We start from the raw sequence: 16,786 nt of genomic DNA on the forward strand, positions 1-16,786 counted from the left end.
CGATGCGTAAAGCTACACATCATGCTGTCAGTGTGCCGCGGAAGCTGACTGTACACTGCCAGCTTTTGACTGCCTTTGAGCGGGACGGACCTGTCAACAGCATCCGCTGCTGCTCAGTGGGAACACAAAATGCAGAACAATACGTGCTTTCACGTTTAAGTCCCCAAATACCAGAAAACTCCAGAAAATATGTTGTCAATGGGGGTTGGAACATCGCCAGATCTACGAACAAAATCGGCAAGTTGGTATGTGTGAAAGACAGAGTTTTTATATAACTGGTATATTCAAATTCTGTATGTACTACCAACACTTATCACTACAATTGTTTTTTTAAATGTAACGCAATACCCCCAACTTGTTGCTTAATGTTGGCAGATCTTCATACATTTGTGACTGGGAGGCAGAGACGATTTCACCCACCATCAATGGAAAAAACTCCCATCTTGGATTCTAGGAAGTCAAAAAGAGTGCTTGGTCCAGAGGGCCTTCCTCCAGCACCCTCCTCGTCGCCGTCATTTCTGGATCGACCTCTTCCCTTTCCTCTGCCTGTCGGCATCCCAAAAACAACATCATATGTTAATGAGTGACATACTTATATATTTCTAAGCAATGGAAGTTACAATACAATCACTAAATAAAACAAGATTCAAGCCATCAATCATAGTACATGTTTGTTGAAGGCTGTTTCATTTCAAGTTGTTTTAACACCAAAAGGGATACAAAACAATGAGAATAGGTATGACTAATAGAGATGTGCGAGTCATGAACAAGTTGTTCAAAACTTGTGAGTTGTTTTACTCAAATCGGGACTCACGAGTGCTTGTCGCCGTTAACTTGTTTTCTTACTTACCCCTGCTACCGCTAGCTAAGTTGAAAAGGGAAACCAGGATCATGTCAGTGTTTTGAAACTGTTACTGTAACTGCTACAAACTAACAAATCTTAAGCAGTTTGATCATGTGCAGAATTAGTACAGCTTCTGCTTGAACTGCCTGGACCCCGGCAGCTGTTGAATATCGGTTAGCATCCACCCAGGTTAGTGTCTCACATCTCACTCACATCGGAGCTAACGAGTGATACCGGGAACACAGAGTGTAGGTAGGATTGCAAGGTTTGTAGTGTGTCTTTCTGTGTAAATATGCCATGTTATAGCTGCAGATTTTTTGGTGGGTGCAGTTTATATTTAGGTGTGCTCAATAATCCGAAATTTATGGTATCTTGTTTTCTTACTCTTAGTGCCTGTAAGTATGTTATGCTTATTTTGTGATTCTCATTTGCAAGTACAGTATGCTTCCTAGGAGCATTGCCGTAGTCAGGAAGTAGCTACTGCCACTAAGATGTGCAATGTGCCAGCTCTGACTCTTGTTTGTTTGCCTGTAAGGATGCTATGCTTATTATGCACCATCTGTTTAAGTTGAATGTCTACTTAGTTGTCACATTTGGAGGTGTTCGAAATTGCCATGTAAATCGCTAATGGTAATCACTAGCATGTATATGGAATTTCCAATGTAAATTAGCATCGAGCTAGCACATTTGTTTAAATGCAATTTGTTCACATGCAATTTGTGCATATTGAATGACAAGAGAAACGAAAGAGAAATTATTTGTATTTTATGCAAGTTATAACTGACATCCCTTATTTCTGTAAGTTCAATTTTTCAGTACTTCAAATGGAACGCAACTGGAGTCTTTATTGAGAACCTGTTATCTGTCTGCTGAGCAAATATTAGCGGGAGCAGAACAACACTGATACTAAAGCCACCCTGCCCCTTGTGCCGCAGCTAAATTCCAGCATGTACTGTAACATTCTGAAGTTATAACCAAGTTTTATTTCCACAGTATTGTCCCTTGAGAAAATATGACAAAAGGTGGGTGTACTTTAGTCCCTTTACATTACTATACTGTTATTTGGACACCCAATCAGACACAGCCTATTTCAAACTCAACTCCTAAAAGGAAAAATAGAGGAAAAAAGGTACACCAAGATGCAAATGTATCGATAACATCACCGCATGGAACAACAAATGCTATCAGGACTGCAAATTAGCAGCTAAAAAACGGTGCTACTGGTTAACCATGACCTCTGCGAGAAGATGGAACTAAAGGATGATGGACTGTACTCACTTTTGTGAGATACTGTGTATACCCATGTTTCTTCCCAATGACCATTTATTGAAATCCAGAATAATGTAGCTCATGTTTGTCCATTACAAACCTCTGGGCTGAGGCTTGTCTGCAGCCACAGGTTGAGCTCTGGTGTCACAGAGTCCTGCCAGAAGGCTGTTGAGAGCAACCTCAAGATTGTTGTTATTATCCATTAAGGCTTGCCGGGCTGCTTCCTTGTTAAAGCCCATCTCCATGATGTTTCTGAGAGCACGCTCATCCACCTGTGCAATACACATAGCGAGAAAAGGAACATCAATATTTTCTGAAGAAGATTCATTCAGATTCATACAGAGATCCCTTAAAACTGGTGCATCAGAGCCGTAACAGGAGATCCAGCATTTATTGTTCAATGCATTTCACACAGAACCCAGCAAATTATTGCAAGGGTACACATTCACACAGAGACATGGCATCCTGATAATTAGATGCATGATGATGTCCTCACCAGCATCTGTTGCACAGCATAAAATAATTGCTTTCAACAGATTCGGGTGGGAGAAGTCATTCTTGGGTGTAAACTTCACACCCAACAGCTTTCTCCCACTCCCGCTCCCAAAGTTACAATGCATGTTTTAAAAGTTTATTTACCATAAAATGACAGCATCTAAAGCACTCCACAATATGACATGATTAGTCTAAGTCAAAGAGACGTAATTTTCAGATAAAATCAATTCATCTTACCAGCTCTCGATAGTTGCCATCTTGTCTGTTTTCGTATCTTTCAACCCGGTCTTCTCGCCTTCTATGCTGGTCACGGCTCCGGGAAGAACTGGAGGATAAATTACTTCCTGCATTTTCTCCTCCACCAAATGTACGGGGACCCTAGCAAGGAAACAAATGTAAACGTGCGTGACTTTGGATGCTTTGCAAGATTAACAATTAGCTTAACAATTAGACTCAAGATTGCTGTTGTTGCAAATATAACATCTTTTAAAAGTACAAAACAATTATATATTTTAATTAACAGAACAAATTGTTTTTAAAAAAATTTGCCATCTAATGAAAGCCGACATAAAATTCAGTATTTACGTACATCTTTGGTCTTGGCCACCTCAGCAATAGCTGCTGACCGCTGCTTTGCAAAGTCGTCATTCTCATCAGTGATTTTGATGACACTCTGAAGGGTTTTCCTCTTGTCGAGCTCGTCACTGTCTGTTTCATCTTTCCTTGCACACTTCTGCAAAAACATGCAAGAACAACATTACTTTAATGGCTACGAAGCACTGCTCAACATTACAATCTGCTGCTCAATTTGGTCATATTGATAATATTAGGTCTTTGCGCAGCAATTATAATGAAGAACCAAGGTATGTAAAGTTTTACTCTGTTTTTTTTGCCACAATCAAACCGTTCCTTACATACCCCAGTTTGCCATTAATATTAAGCCATATAGTGTGACTTTACTGCAGTGAGAAATTTTTAAATTACATCATAGTTTCATTTAAATATGGAAAATAGTAGTCTTTTAATGAGTATTAATTATTCTTGCAAGGATGAATCTCACCTGGCCAAATGGCACAAAAGGAGGTGGCCCACCTTCTGCTCCAATGTTGTTTCTACTGTGTTTGACCAGACTCTGCAGGTAGAATAAAATATTAATGGTCTTTCAATCTAAGGAAACAAAGATATATACAGGTTGTGAAAAGGCAGAGTATTATTGAAAGTATTAAAAAAAACGTCCACTCTCACCCGCTGAAGCTCCCATTTCTCCACCATATGTTCGACCTCTCCACCAAGAACAGCGATTTTTGAGTCATCAAGCAGCAAAAAACCATTTTTTACCATGACTGTACCAAGAAGCTTAATTTTTGTTCCAGGAGGAGTATTGAGGCTGAAAAGCAAAAACGTTGAGATGTTTGCATACAACAGCAATGCACAGATTTGTTTTCCACAAAAAGTCATCATGGGGCATCATCCATGCATGGCCTTAGTAAAGTTGTGACGTGAGACTGACGAGGTACAAGATATTGTGAAAATCTTGTGATGTTCTTGTACCAGACCATTCACCAGGTTTACGAGTGGCATGAAAATTAAACCAGGGATAACTTCAAAACACACCAACCTCATGATATGGCAAGTCCACATCATGCAGAACAAGAGTATGCCATTTTAAACATAGACGTGAGTCTGAAAAGTTGGAAAGATACGAGCCTATTAATGCGTCCCCAAATTATATTTCAGATTAGGGCATTTTGAAACTACTTTACTTTTATATGGTGTCTTCTGTCACTGAAGGTAACAGTGCCGTAAATGCTAACATAATGCATGTATTGTAATGTAATGTATTGCAAGGAAAGATTGTAAGAACTCGTGTTTGTAAGATATTTTTTGCATTAAGGCCATTTATTTTTATGCAAATCCAATGAATTCTGCAGTTTTTATTCAACAAATGCCCATCTTACCGAAAGCATAATGATAAGCACTGTCAGCTATGGTGCGGAACAAAGCGATCCATGGCTGTCACTGACGACCCAGTTATTACAAAATCTAAGGGTTCCCATGATCAGTATTTGAAGTCAAAAGCACTCTGGGGGAAGTTGTTGTATCTGTCGGCATGTCGGGTGAGCGTCGTGTTTCTGAAACGTTTGACTTGACATTCCCATTGAAATGAAGGAAAAAAGCTAGAACATCGTTTCCTTGTGAACATACTGCTGAAGTCAATTTGAGAGCAGCTCTCTGATGTTGCTGTAGGCCTCGACAGATAGGAGACTTGCCGCAATACTTTGCACTCTTCTAGATGCATTATGAATTGTGACCTGGGAAAATGTCTTAACTGTGCTACATAATACAAACAATCAAGCTTTCCAGTATCTACAACATTTACCAGGGCCCAATGGCCTTCTTGCCTTTCAAATATCACTTTATACTGTAGATGGCATGGAGCAGGGCAAGTGGACGCACGGTAGGGTAGGAGAGACTATAAATAACCCCAGCTCACCCTTCCTTGTGGTCAATTAAAATCCCCTCTATCTCATCAGGCCTGATGAGGCCTCTGCCTCACTCATTAGGGAGGGACTTACAGAGATTTTCAACTACTGATACTTGATGCTAAAGCAACAATTAGGGATTTCACTCCAAACCACTGGCAATGCTGCTGTTTGCATGATAGAAGCCTAAGCAAAAGAGAAGCACTCTCTATTCTCTATCCAATAAAATAATACTTCCATTCCATACATGCTGACCAATAATGTTACTTACTGTTCACTGGTAACTAATATTTGGGAGCTCAGTTACACTCCGTAATCCAACCCACCATTCACTGCATCTGATTTATGCTCTCAAACATTACTGCAGATGTTGTACTTCCATAACAGGGTTTCCCCTAGGATCTTTTTAAGCTGTGGTGGTGGGCTGCATGGCAGGGCGGACTGCGGCTGCTGTCGTGTTTGCAATTTTTTGTTTAATGACAAAAAGTTTTTATGACTTATTTATTTAACTTATTAATTTCATATTTTTCAACAACCAGCAGAACATGAATGGAGAACATTGCAAAACGATCAGCTGGTGAGATACTGCTAGCATACGAGCTACCTGTTGGAGACCCCTGTGATAGTGTCACTATCTTAAAGCTGTACACACTACGTGTTTCTGTTGAACAATTTAAGACACACAACTAGTGTTTCCAAGACACGCCATAAGTATTATAATTATAACAGTAGAGCAAGATTGTTAAGTGAAACTTGAAAAAAGTAAGTTGTGATAATGATCAATGTATCCCATGAACGTAATAGCCACTTGTAGCTCCGAGCTAGCAAGATGCTGCCAGCCAGGCAATATGTGTAAACAAAAATGCCAGAAAGTCGAATGAGACTGAAATGTGAGCGATCACCCCCGCTGTCATAGATAGGCTTAGCATGTGACAAGCTGTTGTCAATTGACTACACGTTTTACGGGCTATTGTTCATTCTCCTGATAATAAGAAACAAAGTGAAAGTCAACACAATACGTGTCACGTATCTGGTCACACATGCGCAAGTGCCAGGATGACAGACAGGCGATTCCGGTGCATGCTTATCAAAGTAAAGCGCAGTGAACCATTTTTATGATATTTTAAATCGTTTTCAAACTAACTGTGGTCAATATGTGCGTGAATAATAAGCTATATAAGTATCTATGTAGCATATATGTCCATGCATACAATATATTACTTAAAATTGTTTGCAAGTTTAAAAAAAAAAAAAAATCATTTTTAAGGTGTGGCGGCTTTTATTTTGTAGTGGCGCACCGCCACAATCAATTACATGTAGCGGAAACCCTACATAAGAAATATTAACCAGTGCTGGTGGTGGCAGAATTGGGACTCATAAAGAAGGGATCTGTTCTTCTCTTGTGTCTCTTCCCATCAGGAAGTTAAGGCCCACACTCCGGCCACGCCACCTGTACACCAATTGCCGTCACCATGACAGCAGTCACTAAGGCCACAGTTGCTTGGCCAGAAATACAATTAAGGCTGGAAATTGCTAGATCAGCAGCCACCATGTGGGAACTGCAGATAAAGAAAAAGTTTGAAGCATGTGGCGGGGTGAAAGTGTTGACGAGGAAGAACTGTGAGCAGAACAGCACATTTTCCCATAAATATACAATAAACTAGCTCATTGACATGAAGCACGTGTGGCAGACAAATATAAAATGGGCTTTTGTTCTTTTTCATGACAAAGATAACATGTTATTCTGGACAAACTGATGTGCAATAGAATATAGCATATTTCAAAATGCAACAAGCTGTGACTCAAGCACCTGATTTTGGTCAGTTGTTTAAACTCCAATCCAGCACAGGTGGTATGGCCATCTGTCATTTGCAAGCGCAACATTCGTGGCCCTCCTTGGGACTCACTGTCTTTTGGCACTGAGATGTTCCTCATCTTCTGCAGCTGGAGAACACATGGACCTTCCAGCTGGTCATATGGACAGACGTGAGAGAAACAATACAATTTCAGAAACATTAACGGAAATGTGTTTTAAATAATAAGTGTAATATTTTTCCTACATTCACACTCTTTGTGAAAACAAAATTTCACTTATCACTCCATCGTCCATTTACTCACCAAATGCAAAATAAATAAACCATTATCAAAACAAACAAACATTGTGTTAATGCAATTCATGCAAATTAATTAATGCAAAAAAAGAGGAGAGAAAAGTGGTAGAAAAACGAATCACATTTTCAATCCATATTTGCATTCTCGTCTTATGAAAAAACTGGGATGCCTGTTTAGTTTGGAAGTGTTTTAGCACCATCTGGTGACATGTAGAAAAACTGCATTTCAGTTAAACTCATGGCTGTACACAACAATGACCTTAACCTTAAACCTATAACCTAGGAGTCGGGAACCTTTTTGGCTAAGAGAGCCATGAAAGCCTCCAACTTTAAAATGTACTTCTTTGAGAGCCATATCATATTTTTAAAAGATTGAATACAACTAAATGTGTGCATTTTTAAGCAAGACCAACAATTTTAGAATATAGTAAGTCTTACCATTAATGCGACTTCTGGTGCTGCATGGTTTTGCACCATACTCTTTATCTTTCTTTCCATTCCCTACCTTCTTTGTTAAAAGAGTTGGCTCTGCAGATTTAGCTAGCTTGACTATTTGATGAAAAAGGTACGTTTACTTCTTGACCTCTCAATGACATGGGTGGGCTCCCGCATTATCCAATGACAAAGTTCTAGTGTCTGGCTCGGAAAATATCGGAAGGACGGCTGGCAGTGGCTCCGGCTACTTGCATTGCGATAGAAAATGGATGGATGGATAAAATGCATCAGAGATGTTTATATTTTGAACGTTATTTTTAAAACTGTGATGTCAGTAATGTTTTACTTTAAAATGTCAGCAAAAAGTATTGAAATGTGGCTGTAAGAATTGCTGTGCAACTCACCTTCTCAACTCGTCCACTATTAATATCGGGAGGAAGAATTTTCCTTCCAATTGGTCTGAGATCAGTCTGCAAAACAAATGTTGCTTAAGTGAAAATAACAGAGAACAATGACACCAGCCATAATTAAAAATGAGGTAGCATTTCCTGAATGTTTTACCATCATTGTACTGTAACTTAAAAGATAATTTATCTGCTTCATGCTGACATCATTAAAGGAAAATTGCGCTTTTTTTGGAATTTTGCTCGTCATCCACAATCTTTATGTGAGACTTGAACACACGTGTCTCTTTTCTGTGCGTTCTAAACTTATAAAAACAGTTAAAAAGACAGAGCTAAGAATGCACTTAATGGGATGCAACCCTTCCGCCTATAAAGCCTTCTGAAAAAAAACCCTACAAAAACCACCAACAATGATGCATTTACATAATGTTACCTGCATATTAAGCTACAACGACATTGGTATTGTTATTGTTATTAACATTGTTACGCCAAGGAACTACTTTACTGGCAGAGTGACACCCCGCCACACCACACCGGCTAGCAACTAGCTTCACCACACACTTGCTCATAGTGCGTCAGTGCCGTGCTCACAATACGTCAGGCCACTAACTAAGGTAATGCTACATATTGGAGCTGTGGCCACTGCTGCTGTGTTTTTGTTTTTGAGTTTGGAAAAGTTAATGCTAGGTGTAGCGTTCGTTTCTATGTTGCTATGTGAAATCCATGTGCCCAGGAAGGAAGTTCCGGTAATGCTTAAAACGACCAAAGTACGGCAAAATACCATAAGTATTAAATGTTAGCATGAATGTGCCTGTTGCTACATGGTTACAACATGGATGTTTTTGGAGGTGTTTTAATATCGGGCTTTCTAGGCGAAATAGGTGTGTCCAATTACGTGTATTGAGCTGCCTCTTTATATATCTTTAGAATGCACAGAAAAGAGAAAGACACGTGTGTTCATGTCTCACATACACAGTGGATGATGGGCAAAATTCAAAGAAAGTGAAGTTTTCCTTTCAGGCTTTTACAAAATTAAATTAGGACATGCCTCTACATTATTGCGACAAAGAACTTACACCATGTATTCTAATAAAAAGGTCTTTTGTATTCATCAGTTATAGAACCGAGGACTAATTTTACAATTTTAGTACGCTCTGTTGGGAACAGGAAGTAATGTTCATCCTAACCAATATTGAGGCAGTACACAATTTTTTTTCACAAAGTATTTTTATTTTTTTGCCTCTATGACTTTATACCTTGTGTTATTGTGTTTAATGTTGCAGTTAGAATAAAGGGAATGACTTAACAAGGCAAAACAACCAGGTATAGGGTTTTATCCTTAACCTTGCCTGAAGAATACAACCCTTTCATTGAAAAGGCCAGGGAAATTACACACAAAGAACGCTAAAACAATTGTGATCAGGTCTTTTGCTTATCATCATGACACGTCTCTTCAACATTGCGTGGAAGTCAGGAATAGTACCTCGGGATTGGCAGACCGGCATGGTGGTCCCCCTTTTCAAGAAGGGTGACCGGAGGGTGTCTTCCCACTATAGGGGGATCACACGCCTCAGCCTCCCTGGGAAAGTCTATTCCAGGGTGTTAGAAAGAAGGGTACAACCGTTAGTTGAACCTCGGCCACAGGAGGTACAATGTCGGTTTCGTCCTGATCGCGGAACACTGGACCAGCTCTACACCCTTGCAAGAATACTGGAGGGTACATGGGAGTTTGCCCAAAAGGTCAAAATGTGCTTTGTGGACTTGGGAGAGGCATTTGACCGTGTCCCTCGCAGTGTCCTGTGGGGGGAGATTGCTGAGTGTGAAGCTTCTGGGATGAGACTCAGCACCTCCAAATCTGAGGCCATGGTTCTCAGTTGAAAAAGGGTGGACTGCACCCTCCGGGTTGGGAATGAGGTCCTGGTGGAGGAGTTCAAGTATCTCGGGGTCTTGTTCACGAGTGGGAGAAGGTTGGAGCGTGAGGTCGACACGCGGATCGGCGCACCATCTGCAATAATGCGGTCGCTGTACCGGACCGTCGTGGTGAAGAGAGAGTTGAGCCGGAAGGCAAAGCTCTCAATTTACCGGTTGATCTATGTTCCCACCCTCACCTATGGTCATGAGCTTTGGATCGTGACCAAAAAACTGAGATTGTGGATACAACGGCTGAAATGAGTTTCCTCCATAGGGTGGCTAGACTCACCCTAAAAGATGAGGAGCTCGGTCATCCGGGAGGGGCTCAGAGTAGAGCCGCTGCTCCTTCACATCGAGAGGAGCCAGTTGAGGTGGCTCGTGCATCTAGTCTGGATGCCTCCCTGGTGAGGTGTTCCGGGCATGCCCAGCCGGGAGAAGACCCCGGGGCATAACTAGGACATGCTGGAGGGATTATATCTCACAGCTGGCCTGGGAATGCCTTGGAAGAGGCGGCCGGGGACTGGGAAGTCGGGACTTCCCTACTGCGACTGCTGCCCCCGCGAGACAGACCCGCAAAAGCGGAAGAAAATGGATGGATGGATGGCATATCATCTTCACCAAATTAAATTGATTTTATGGGTGAAAATATTTCTAATACTGAACTCACATCGAGTGCAATTCGAATAACCTCATGATGTGTAATTTTCTCAGCAGATCCTTTCAACTCGGCAATGCCTTCATCACTGAGGTACCTGTATAAATAAAATAAAAAAAGCAAATATTAAAAAATTAAAAAGCAGAGAGAGAACATCAAATTAGCCAAAAAAAAGCCTACAATAACATTATACAGTCATCTATCAATTATCGATCACTACGGTGAAAGTAAAACTTAAGTAAAAAAACAAACACTTCATTCCTAAAATAATGAAAATTCAGTGATCTGGTACATTTTCAAACAACTAAAATCATAAACAAAGCTAACCTAATAACCTCCTACCCAATAATGTACAATACTCTTTTTCAAAGAGTATTCTCTTTACAAAAACAAAAAAAATCCTCCTGATAAAAAGCAGCTTACTGTTGTGGAAAGCATTTAACTAATAATTTCCAGTGGGATAACAGGGCTCCAGACTAACTTTTTTTTTTTTTTTTTTTTACTAGGAGTTAGGAGCACAGTGGCACCTAACTTAAAATTTTAGAGGAATGCAAGCATAAAATTTAGGGGCCCACACCGAAATCGCCTTGCAACGTAAACATTCACATTTTCTGTATTACTAATAAATACTACTAACTCCAATACTGCCCTCTTTTGACACATATCGGCCCGCCTTAAAATAAAAATGTTAATATCTTTCTTATAGAAATCTGTCCTGCTTAAAAAGGATTGTATAGAAGAGCATAAACTGAGTGTGCAGGTTTATGATAGCGCAGGCGGATCCAACTTCCAGCACTATTAAAGCTACTTTAGAAAGGACAGCTATTTGTTTCTTATTTGACTGGATATATTTACATTGTACTTAATTTACAAAGCACATCTCCACTTATACAGTGTGCTCATTGTCTTTATGCTATCTTGTGCTCATTTTTCATTAAATAAAGGCATGTGTCTGAATTGAAGAGTTATAAAAATACTAAGAATTGAAGCAAATATTCCTTGGTGAGATAATCAAAATCAGAGCAGGAGCAGAAAGCAAGGTTGTTGTGATTTTTTTTAAAGGTAAGTTAGCACATACCACATGAACCTGACAGCCACTTGTAGCTTCCTTGTGGGAAAAAAAACAAGCTCTGACTGAACCGCATTGCTTGTTTGTTTTAAAGACAAAATGTCAACGTGGTAAATAAACAGTCACATTTGGAGTCCGTGGACCAGAGGCTAGACGGATAACTCTAGCCAGCTAGCTGTTGCCAGAGTGAAAGAAGAAATGAGAGCCAGGCAAAATGTTTCAACAAAGATGGTAGAAAAGTTGATCGAATGCGATTGAAACGAGAGTGATTACACATGCTGGCATCAATAGGCTTGGACTGTGACAAGCTGTTGTCAACCCAGCCCTAAGAAGAACGCTAAACTACAAATTCTGTATTACTTACATTACTTAAGACATTAGCATTATTCAATTAAGGCAGTATTTATCACATATCCTGCACTTACATATTACCAAACATGTTCTGTCAACTCACTCCTTTATATACCGTATATTATTATATAACCTACCTACAAACTCTATTAACCTTATTACTACACATAGTTATTCTTTTGTTGCTACACTGGCACTTGCTGAACGAAGGAGGTGAACAAACTACAGTATTTGAAATTGCTGAACACGGGGTAGGATTAAGTGAATTCTACTTCTTCCTGCTCCTTTTCTGGCATGTTTAATTGTGTAACAGTAAACATGCAAAGTCCTTTGATGTAGCTTTTAATGCATGTTCGAAATAAACTATGTGGATACCGTTGCCAAAATCTTAATCTTAAATATCTTTCACTGGTAAAAAAAAAAAAAAAAAATAAATAAAAAAGTAATAATAATTTGCAGTTAGTGATAACACCTCCCAGATTGTATCGCTCACATACAGTGCCTGACAAAGTCTTGTCGCTTATTCAGGTAGCAGGAACCTTCAATAACAACTTCACTTTAGATGCTCATATAAAATCAGAAATAGCTTAAATGAAAGGCCAAAGCCTCTAGATTATTCTTACTGAAAAATAAAAAATAAAAATAAAGTCTTGTATCATTCATTGGTTATTACCATCTGATTGGGACAAAAAGGTCAGATAGTGCAAAAGTCTTGTCGCATACTAGAATAATGTACGGGAGAAATTGTATTTTCCTTTGAAAACACAAGCATGCTGCAAAAACATCACAACATAAAGTCAGAATGCCCTGGTAAGAATTAATAATGTGTATGGCTTCCATGAGTTTGGAGGACTCTATCCATACGTCTCAGCAATGACTCAAATAATTGATAAAATCATCTGGAATGGCAAAGAAATCAGTCATTGTATTTTTTTGTACATTTGTTTTACTGAAGCTATTTGACAAACATTTAGATTTTGTATTATTTAACATTTTGACAGCGTCTACCTGGTGTTTGTAACTTATTTGCTCTGTCAGTTCAACATTTCTATTTGTGAATAAGAGTTGGAAATTAAAAATGTGTTTAGTTAGCGATTTATTGAAAAAATAATCAACCCATTAGTCGGTTATTAAAATAATCGTTAGTTGCAGCCCAACATTAAGCTGTATCCCAATCGCCACAAATGCTGCAAAAGACCTGTTGGAACCCGCATGAACCCAAGATTCACACAGTAAACAGTCAAGTTTGGTGGAGGAATATAATGACTTGCGGTTACATCCAGTATGGGGGTGAGCAGAGTGGACGGTAACATCAACCATCAGCTGAAGTATCAAAAAATATATTAACTTCCAAATCTCAAGCGAGGGCAAATTCTCCAGCAGGATGGCGCTCCCTCTCATACTTCAGCCTCCACATCAAAGTTCCTGATAGTGAAAAAGGTCAAGATGCTCCAGGATTGCCCGGCCCAGACACCAACCATGAACATTATTGAGCATGTTTGGGGTTAGACGGAGGAGGAGGCTTGGAAGATGAAACGAAATCATTTTGATGAAGTCTGGGAATTGTGCAAGACTGCTTTCTTTGCCATTCCAGATTATTTGTATTAATTAGTTATTGGAGTCATTGCTGAGACGTATGGATGGAGTCCCCCATGCTCATGGAAGTCATCCACAATATTCATTCTTCTTACCAAGGCACCCTAAATTTATGTTCTGATGTTTTTGTAGCATGTTTGCACTTTCAAAGGAAAATGCCATACATTACTTTGGTACGTGACAAGACTTTTGCATCTGACCTTTTTGTCCCAGTCAAATGATAAAACCCAGTGAATGACACAATACTTTATTTTGCTGTAACAAGCATAATCTAGTTGCTTTTGCCTTTCATATAGGACATTTCTGAATCCAAATGAGCAACTGAAAGTGAAGTTATTGGTTGTTTGTTCCTACAGTTTGGATAGGTGACAAGACTTTTATCAGGAACTGTATATATATAAAAATGATACAGTCAATGTGTTTGTCTCCGAAATACACTCTAAAAAACAGCATAAGGTTAACCTAACTATATGCATTGTGTTTGACACATTGAGCTGTATTTTAACAACAAATCCCATTTGGCACGAATAAAATACAATACTCGTCAATGCTAATAAGGAATGATCAATTAACTCCCTAATGAGGCTTTGCTTATTTGTATATCGTTTATATTCCAATGAACAGTAACGAGGCCCGTTAACAACACCAAAATGTTCTATTCGTAAGCTATTATAATTACAAAAACAAGCGTAGAGACAGGTTGTGATTGTTAGCATCGTTGTTATTAAAATAAATAATACAGGACTTGGCAGATGGTTAAAATGACGACCATGAGCAAACCTGAAACACTACTACTCAACCGAACACAGCACACCTCGAGTACGATTGCGTCCTTTACATTACCTCTTTAGTTTTGAGGGAGGTACATTTGTTAGCCTTCTAGTATTGTCTTGCTATGTGTTTGTAGCTCACTATAACTATGTGGCGCTCTCTTTGTCTTAAGATTTAACATGCCCATTATTCATATTTTTACGTAGAGTAAGTAACGACTTTTGTGCTTTTCCACACGCATAGGTTCTGAAATTTCAAGTTTTCGCCAAAAACAATTCGACACCATAGTTATTTATGAAGCAATGTTAGCAATCATGCCACTTACCAGCCCTCGTTGGCCAGGGACTCCACCAAAGTGGACATTTTCGTCCAAGTAGAAGTGAATGTTCCGATACAAATATGTCTTAAGAAGAGAACAACAAATTGTACTAGTTTCTTCCAAACATATTATTGGGCTAACACGATAATACCCGCTAACGTCGTATGTCTGTGACGTCACTGACGTCACGGTTGCGGAACAGTATGGCATGCGAAAGAGACCAAAACAGTGACCAGCTATAATTTACAAACGTTTGCCTACGTCAGAACTAGGATTATTTTAGAGGCTATAATTTTACTAGACTTGCCCTAGTAATGGCATTTGAACATCTTTATCGCCCCAAAGAGAAGGTGCTAAAATTAAATATAATATATATATCATATAAATATCATATCAATATATATATAATTGCTGTTGTTGTTGTTTTGTCGTTTTGTGTACAACCACACAGAAACAATCACAATTTTGATAAACGAAATCTACTGCAATCAAAATGTATTTTTACAAGAAAGTAGCTGAGCCCTACAAATTCCATGGAAAAATAAACACAGTATAAAGTACAATTATAATATCAACCACCAGATGGCAGTCTGGTTATGTCGTACCACTGGCAGGCGGCTGCCTTCAAAACAAATCAAGCGAACAAACATTAACACTAAAAAAATAATACAAACACACCAACACGCATATACTCATTCAGTCGCCTTTAAAAAGATGGAGTTAAATATCATGGATATTCTCACTGACACAGACCCCGAGATTACCTTGAGGTCACACAGTACATCATTTGTAAGTGAACCATCACAGAAGTGTTTTTACATTGGAATTTTACAGTTTGCAAAACTTTGTACAAAAAATAGGCAGTATCAATACGTCCAATAATTATTTTTTCTCCTAAATATGTGTGCTAAAGGCCGATATGTTATCGTGATAATCTGTAAATAGTTACAGGTTATTTAAATAGGTAACAATGAATACGAAAGTTTTTAATGTAAATTCGACCTCTACTAAACACGCACCTAATATGATAAAGACCAAGGAGTCTAGAGTTTGACGACCCTGCACCACCTGAAGCTCCAGTGTTCCACTGAATGAAAAAGCACCCCAGATCATGATGGACCCCTCCACTGTGCCGGGTAGAAAACATCTCAGGTGGGATCACCTTGTCATGCCAGTAACGTTGGAAGCCATCTGGACCGTCAAGGTTAGATTTTTTCTCATCAGAGAATAAAACTTTTTCCCACCTTTCAATGTCCCATGTTTGATGCTCTCTGGCGAAGTCTAAAGTGCATGGCAGTTTTGTGGCGTTGAAGGAGACAAGGTCTTTGAATTCGTTTTTTGCTTTTTAAAACCTTTTCCCGTAGATGCCGTCTGATGGTTATTGCGCTGCAGTCGGCACCAGTAAGGGCCTTAATTTGGGTTGAAGATCGCCCTGTGTCTTGATGGACAGCCAATCGGATCCTATTGGCTGTGCAGGTGTGATTTTTTTGGGTCTATCACTTGACTTTTTTGTTCCATAACTCTCAGAATCTTTCAAAACATTTAGAATGACTGTCTTAATGTGCCCAACCTTGGCAGCAATGGTACGCTGCGAGAGGCCTTGCTTATGCAGCTCGACAATCCGACCACGTTCAAAAAGAGAAAGCTTCTTAGCTTTAGCTATCAGGAGGGCATGACAGTGTGAATGCCTGACAGAAAATGAAAATTTTGAGCAGATTTTCACTTTTATAGCCTGTGGTCTTAAACCTTTGATCAGATGATAAACAACCTATTTCATTTTTTAAAAATTTGGTTTAAATTACAAGTTCCAAATGTTTTTTGTCTCACTCCCCCTTCTTGCTTTTGCATATTGTAGCTCTACTTAAAATCCCATAAAGATCCAAATGTGCAAAATGCAAATTGTAGCAATTTTTCAACTGGTCTTAATATTTTGATCAGGTCTGTATATAATTAAACGATAACAATATAAGAACATAACCTGCATGTGTGGGTATTATTACCATTCCAGTAAGTTGATTTAAAAAAAGAAAAGGCTATTTTTTTCAGGTTCCGTATGGAACAACAGAAATTTGA

General features: G+C 39.1%; 1 protein-coding gene across 2 annotated transcripts in view; it reads right to left on the minus strand.

Moving 5' to 3' along the window:
- Positions 1-14,914, minus strand: part of tdrd3 (tudor domain containing 3) — a 30,064-nt gene extending 15,150 nt beyond the window's left edge. The window contains exons 1-11 of one of the 2 annotated variants that reach the window (XM_054771242.1): positions 14,720-14,784; positions 10,620-10,704; positions 9,525-9,630; positions 8,042-8,107; positions 6,902-7,059; positions 3,854-3,995; positions 3,669-3,740; positions 3,198-3,341; positions 2,846-2,986; positions 2,214-2,385; positions 421-546 (exon numbers count right to left, since the gene is read on the minus strand). In XM_054771242.1, coding sequence (XP_054627217.1) covers positions 421-546; positions 2,214-2,385; positions 2,846-2,986; positions 3,198-3,341; positions 3,669-3,740; positions 3,854-3,995; positions 6,902-7,026 — 922 coding nt within the window. In that variant the 5' untranslated portion in view covers positions 7,027-7,059; positions 8,042-8,107; positions 9,525-9,630; positions 10,620-10,704; positions 14,720-14,784. Of the gene's footprint in view, positions 1-420; positions 547-2,213; positions 2,386-2,845; positions 2,987-3,197; positions 3,342-3,668; positions 3,741-3,853; positions 3,996-6,901; positions 7,060-8,041; positions 8,108-9,524; positions 9,631-10,619; positions 10,705-14,719 lie in introns of both variants that reach the window. The other variant, XM_054771241.1, reaches the window with a different exon arrangement.
- Between the last annotated feature and the right edge of the window lie 1,872 nt (positions 14,915-16,786).

This window comes from Dunckerocampus dactyliophorus, chromosome 3 (genome assembly GCF_027744805.1).
Source record: "Dunckerocampus dactyliophorus isolate RoL2022-P2 chromosome 3, RoL_Ddac_1.1, whole genome shotgun sequence".
Taxonomy (NCBI): domain Eukaryota; kingdom Metazoa; phylum Chordata; class Actinopteri; order Syngnathiformes; family Syngnathidae; genus Dunckerocampus; species Dunckerocampus dactyliophorus.